Source organism: Quercus robur, chromosome 9 (genome assembly GCF_932294415.1).
Source record: "Quercus robur chromosome 9, dhQueRobu3.1, whole genome shotgun sequence".
Taxonomy (NCBI): Eukaryota; Viridiplantae; Streptophyta; class Magnoliopsida; order Fagales; family Fagaceae; genus Quercus; species Quercus robur.
The window spans coordinates 45,645,484-45,652,451 of NC_065542.1; the positions used below are offsets into that span (position 1 = coordinate 45,645,484).

The 6,968-nt window shown below is 36.7% G+C and overlaps 2 protein-coding genes across 2 annotated transcripts; both read left to right on the forward strand.

Moving 5' to 3' along the window:
* Window positions 1-2,243: 2,243 nt before the first annotated feature.
* On the forward strand, window positions 2,244-4,900 carry LOC126701094 (uncharacterized). The gene is made up of 4 exons (XM_050399232.1): window positions 2,244-2,682; window positions 2,800-2,921; window positions 3,054-3,441; window positions 4,158-4,900. The coding sequence occupies exons 1-4, from the start codon at window positions 2,244-2,246 to the stop codon at window positions 4,898-4,900; spliced, it is 1,692 nt and encodes a 563-aa protein (XP_050255189.1).
* Window positions 4,901-4,947: 47 nt separating this feature from the next.
* Window positions 4,948-6,201, forward strand: LOC126701095 (uncharacterized mitochondrial protein AtMg00810-like). The gene has a single exon (XM_050399233.1). It carries the CDS (start codon window positions 4,948-4,950, stop codon window positions 6,199-6,201), a length of 1,254 nt encoding a protein of 417 aa, XP_050255190.1.
* The last annotated feature ends 767 nt before the right edge of the window (window positions 6,202-6,968 follow it).

Sequence of the window (6,968 nt, forward strand, 5' to 3'; positions counted from 1 at the left end):
TAATCTATGAATGTGGTTGTCTTCATTATGAATGTGGTTGTGTGTGCTATGTGGCTCTACAAAAGTTTTTGCGTGCTTGGGTAATGAACACAAATTGGGCTAGAGAGAAAGAAAGTATCAAATGGTTGTCTTCTCTTTATGAATCACTATAAGAAAAAAATATGAATCACTATAAGAAAAAAATGTTTATTGCAATGAAAAAAACCATTGCAATAACCTTAGAGTCATTGCAATAATTGATACAGGATGTGTTGCAATTAAGTTTGAGGTAATAGGTTTGTGCAACAAAATATTTTGTTGCAATAAACTCCAAATATTTTAATGACAAGTTTGATGCAATGATATATATAGGGAAAATTACAGTAAACCTACCTGTGGTTTGACCCGTTCTTACTTTGCCTACCTATGGTTTAAAACTTAATATTTTGCCCACTCGTGTTTAGCTCTGTTTGGTTTCTATTACCCACCTTTGGCTTCTCCATTAAAAAACAACTTTTACCACCAAAACATAACATAATACGAATCAAAAAGTTAGGGTTTGAATTTTTTTGAAATATATCTTTGTTCAATATTGTAGGATGCCCCAGTTGATCTGATTTAATTTCCACAAATAATCTTCTAATATTGGATACAAATATGGTCCAGCAAGCCTTTTTGCTTAACGTTGGCTCTAACTCTACCTTAAATAATATTGTCACCTGCCATATGCTTAGCCTTTCGAAAGCCTTGTGGTAAAGATAAGCGCAACAAGATAGTGGAATCCAGACCAAATGCAATGCCAATTTAAGCGTTCATGAATGTGGCACACATCATCCAATACTATCAAGTACCTTTTTTCATTTGATAATAAGGCATAAGGGACAGAATCGTAAATCTTAGACAATAAACTAAGACCCAGCGTTTTAGCTCAAGCATGAAATAAGATCTCAAAAACCCAAATCCAAATTTGTAGTTTTAAGAAAAAGACACTAATAGTCTAACATACCATGGCTCTTGTTTTGTCTTTTCTATCAAACCTCCATCAAACCGAAAGAGAATGCCAGCGTATATCAGATGCAGCGTCACCAACACCGATTTCAGACCCAGCGAAGATCTCCGAGCTGAAATCTGTCAAAATTTGGATAAAAGTATTAATAAGAACAAGAAAAAGAAGACAGATGCAAGCATTGATGAGAAGGATGTTTGAAGGATCAGCTCAGGCAGAGAGGCAGAGCAATGAAACAGGGGATTGAAAGAATTTATACAAGGCTTGCTAAACGACTGAAATGATTGAGTCTTTTATATACGACTTGTAGTTTAGATTAAGTGAATTAGCAGGTGTATATATGGACACGTGTACTACTAGAATTGGATGGATAGGTAGTTTAGAATGGATCCGGATATTGCGGAGTTAGTTAGATTTAGCAGTTGAGCTCTCCTCTGTGAATTGTAGTATATATATACATTGTATAGTTAGTTCTGGATGATTTAATACTATTACAGAATTTTTCACTCTTCAATCTTTTCTCTCTAGCTGTTAATCTCTCTTCCATAGCTCTCTGTTTTTTCTTATATGGTATCAGAGCTTTATTTCTCTGTCAATGGCTAACCAAGATCAAACTTCTCAAACTTCATCTTCTCCATCTATTGCTCATCGTGAGCTCTCTCCAATGGAGGACCCAAGGAGTCCATTTTTTCTGCACCATGGAGAGTCACCAGGTGTGATTCTTGTCACTCAGCCCTTGACAGAACACAATTAACCCAATTGGGCTAGGGCTATGCGTATGGCATTGGATGCGAAGAGTAAGCTAGGTTTTGTGGATGGCTCTATAACAGCTTCCATGGCCATCACTCCTCTGGAAAAGATTGCTTGGTCCAAGAACAATTCTATGATTTCTTCATGGATATTGAATTTAGTTTCGCCTCACATTTCTGGTAGTGTGATTTACAGAAACACTGCAATGGAGGTTTGGAATTCACTAAAGAATCATTTCTTGCAAGCAAATGGTCCACAGATTTCACAACTTCAAAAACAGATTTTACCAATCATGCAAGGAGATGCAACAGTGACTACTTTCTTCACTGATCTTCAAACTTCTTGGGATCAATTGCTTAATCTTAGGCCTCTACCATGCTGTTCTTGTGGCAAGTGTATCTGTGGTGTGAATGACAAAATTACACTGTTTCATCATCAAGATTCTTTGATGCAATTCCTTAATGGTTTGAATGAGGTTTATTCACAAGTTCGAACTTAGATTTTAATGATGGAGCCAAGTCCCTCTATTGACAAGGCTTTCTCTTTGGTAATACAAGAGGAGAGACAGAGGGCTTTAGGTTTCAATGGAGGATATTCAGTTGATTCAACTGCTCTTGCGGTCAAGACTCAAGCATTTAATCAAGTTGGGAAGAACATAAGTGGAAAGGGTAGGCCTATGTGCAATCACTGTGGTAAACCTGGTCATTTCAAGGAGAAATGCTACAAGTTGATTGGCTTTCCACCAGGATATAAGCAAAAAGGCAAAGTCACCATGGCCAATCAAGTTAGTCTTAGTGGTGATTTTGGTCAGTATGAGGATGCATCACAATCAAGGTCTTTCCCTTTCACGTCTGAACAATGCCAGCAGCTGTTATCTTTGCTGAATCCTCAAACATCATCTTCTGTCACTCCTAATGCCATTCACTCAGCAAACTCAGCTTTTTCAGGTATTTCATGTGCTTCTTTCTAGGATCCTACTTGCCTAAGTTTGAAGAATTCAATCTTTAATGAAAATCCTTCAAACAAAACAGCCTATAATGATGAAACTTGGGTTCTTGATACAGGGGCTACTGATCACATTATTCATTCACTTTCATTGTTTACTAAAATCACTAGTTCAATATCTTCATTTGTCCATTTACCTAATGGTGAAAAAGTCCTTGCCACACACATAGGCACAGTCCAGGTTATTGCATCCTTAATTCTTGAGGATGTCATTTGTGTTCCAGCCTTTTCCTTCAATTTAATTTCAGTAAGCAAATTAACCAAATCATTATCATGTTGCTTGGTTTTTCTTTCCAATTATTGTTGCATACAGGACCTTACTTGTTGGAAAATGATTGGATTGGGTAAGCTTCATAACAATTTGTACATGCTACAAGCTTCAAACAATTGCAAATCCATTTCAGAGGCTTCTACTATCCTAGAGTCAGTTTTGAAGTCTTTTGTTAGTTCTGTCTCTCATGATTCAATTGTAACCAAGCCTTACTTATGGCATCTTAGACTAGGACATGCTTCTGATGAAAAACTCCAACACTGTATATCTGATATGTCTTCCTCTTTTCATTCAAATAAAGATTCTGTTGTGTGTCCAATTGCAAAGCATAAACGTTTACCCTTTCCCAATTCTAATCACTTATCTGCACATGCCTTTGATTTGATTCACCTTGATGTATGGGGACCTTTTGCCAAAGCAACTCATGATGGTTTTAAATATTTTCTTACCATTGTAGATGATGCTACAAGGTCAACATGGGTTTATCTTATGCAGTCTAAATCAGAAACTAGGCCCTTATTGATTTCATTTTACAAAATGATACAAACTCAATTTCAAACTAATATCAAAGTGTTTAGAACTGACAATGCTTAAGAGTTTTTCCTTAAAGATTTTTATGCTCAACATGGGATTGTTCATCAACATTCTTGTGTTGCCACTCCATAACAAAATTCAATAGTGGAAAGGAAGCATCAACATATCTTAAACATTGCAAGAGCATTGAAATTTCAATCTAACATACCACTTTGCTATTGGGGAGACTGTGTTTTGACAGCAGTTTACATCATCAATAGGCTGCCTAGTGTTGTTTTAGATCATAAAACACCTTTTAAGAAGCTTTATGGCAAGGTTCCTTCTTATCATCATTTAAAAGTTTTTGGCAGCCTTTGTTTTGCTTCCACATTGGCCCACAATAGGTCTAAGTTCTCACCTAGATCTATTCCTTGTGTCTTTCTTGGGTATCCATTTGGTGTTAAGGGTTACAAGTTATTAAACTTGCTTACAAACAAATTTTCATTTCAAGGGATGTCTCTTTTCATGAGACTGTTTTCCCTTTCATTTCTCCAACCTATTCTTCACATACTTCTATTTCCCTTCCTCATATCTATCCAAATGTGGCTATTCCACATGATCCTATGTTTTCAGACCCTCTTACACCTTCTTTACAAGTTCCTTTCTCTAATTCTGGTCCTCAAAATGTCTCTGATTCTACCTTAAATCCTGCTATTCCTGTTATATCAGATTCCAGCATACCAGAATCCATCATTCCACCTTTTGGTGCTTCTGATCATGTCTCTCCAGGATCTATAGCTCCTGACTCTTTACCTCTTCCTCAAGATCCTAATATAGTTCAATCAGATATAGTCCCTTCCTTGAGAAGATCATCTAGGACTACCAAACCTCCTCCATACTTACAAGATTACACATGCAGCAGTATCATGTCTACTGAACTTTCCCAATCCAATCTACTCAGCAAGTCAGGTACTTCCTTGGTCACTACCAGATATCCTCTTTCTGATTATATTGATGATTCCCTCCTTTCCTCTTCATATGCCCATTTTTGTTCTGTCATTACCTCTATTCCTGAACCAAGGTTCTATCATGAGGCTATTAAGGATCCTAAATGGCAAGAAGCCATGAGTTCTGAGATTGATGCTTTAGTTTCAAACAATACCTGGACCCTTACCCCTTTGCCTTCAAATAAAAAGGCCATTGGATGCAAATGGGTTTATAGGGTCAAATACAAAGCTGATGGCTCTGTGGAGAGGTATAAAGCAAGGTTAGTTGCTAAGGGATTCACTCAACAAGAGGGGCTGGATTTTACTGACACTTTCTCACCAGTTGCCAAGTTGACTACTGTGAAGACACTTTTGGCTTGGTTCAATTAGATGTCAATAATGCCTTTTTGAATGGTGATCTAAATGAGGAAGTGTACATGCAACTCCCTCAAGGCTTCCACAACAAAGGGGGGAATGTTGTTTGCAAATTGAACAAGTCTTTATATGGGCTTAAACAGGCTTCAAGGCAATGGAATGCAAAATTTTGTTCTGTCATTAAGCATCATGGTTTCAAACAATGCAAAGCTGACTACTCTTTGTTCACAAAGAAGTTCAATGATTCCTTAATAGCTTTGCTGGTTTATGTTGATGATATTCTCATAGCCAGCAATAATGTTCAAGCAGTTGAGGAGCTTAAGACTTCTCTGAATCAACACTTCAAACTTAAAGATCTTGGAGGCTTGAAGTATTTTCTTGGACTTGAAATAGCTAGATCAAACAAGGGTATCACTTTGTGTCAAAGAAAATATGCTTTGGAAGTCTTGAAGGATGCTGGAATGTCAGCTTGTAAGCCTAGCAAGGTGCCAATGGAGCAGAATTTGAAGCTAAGCAAGTTTCAAGGAAAGTTGCTAGCTAATCCGGGAGACTATAGAAGGTTGGTGGGCAGGTTACTTTATCTGACTATCACTAGGCCAAAGATAGCTTATCCTGTTCATAAACTTAGTCAGTTCATGTCAAAACCCAGGAAACCTCACTTAGATTCTGCATATAAAGTGTTACAATATATCAAAAGTTGTCCTGGTCAAGGTGTTTTCTTGTCAGCTGCATCAGAATTTCATTTGAAGGCCTACACAGATGCTGATTGGGCCTCTTGCATTGATACCAGGAGATCAACCACAGGTTACTGCATTTTTTTGGGTGATTCTCTCATATCATGGAAGTCCAAGAAACAATCCATAGTATCTAGATCTTCTGTTGAAGCAGAATACAGGGCAATGGCTGTTACCGTTTGTGAGTTGACTTGGCTATTAGCATTGTTGAAAGATTTGGAGATTCATCATCCTCAACCTACTCTATTATTTTGTGATAACCAAGCTGCAATTTATATTGGGGAAAACCCAGTGTTTCATGAGAGGACCAAGCATATAGAGGTAGACTGTCATGTAGTAAGAGATAAGGTGCAAGACAATATTGTTAGGTTGCTCTTTACTCCTTCACATTCTCAGTTGGCTGATCTACTTACAAAAGCTCTCAACAGTCAACAATTGAGGTACTTGTTAGGCAAGATGAGTATAATGAACATACATAGTTCAGCTTCTCATCTTGAGGGGGAATGTCAAAATTTGGATAAAAGTATTAAGAAGAACAAGAAAAAGAAGACAGATGCAAGCATTGATGAAAAGGATGTTTGAAGGATTAGCTCAGGCAGAGAGGTAGAGCAATGAAACAGGGGATTGAAAGAATTTATACAAGGCTTGCTAAACGACTGAAATGATTGAGTCTTTTATATACGACTTGTAGTTTAGATTAAGTGAATTAGCAGGTGTATATATGGACACGTGTACTACTAGAATTGGATGGATAGGTAGTTTAGAATGGATCTGGATATTGCGGAGTTAGTTAGATTTAGCAGTTGAGCTCTCCTCTGTGAATTGTAGTATATATATACATTGTATAGTTAGTTCTGGATGATTTAATACTATTACAGAATTTTTAACTCTTCAATCTTTTCTCTCTAGCTATTAATCTCTCTTCCATAGCTCTCTGTTTTTTCTTATAAAATCCACTTCCCAAATATCAAAACCGAACCCAAATTTTCAAAAATTATACATAATTAAAACACACAAACACACATATGTTCATTCATTTTGTAGCTAAAAATGGAAAGAAATCAACTTTTTTGCGCCATAAATGTCATGATTACAATAACCAAAGAAAAACCCATAAATTTTTTTAACCAAAGAAAAATACTTTCCTCAGCTAACTTTCCTTAGTAGAATCGTAAATTGTAAATTCAAACCCTAACTTTTTTATTCGTGTTATGTTATGTTTTGGTGGTTTTGATCCGTGTTATGTTGTGATTTGTATTAAAAATGTGTTTTTTCTAACGTCTAAGGGTGAGGTGGGTAACGGAGAGCAAATGGATTGAAGCTCAGGTGGGTAAAGTGTTAAGTTTTAA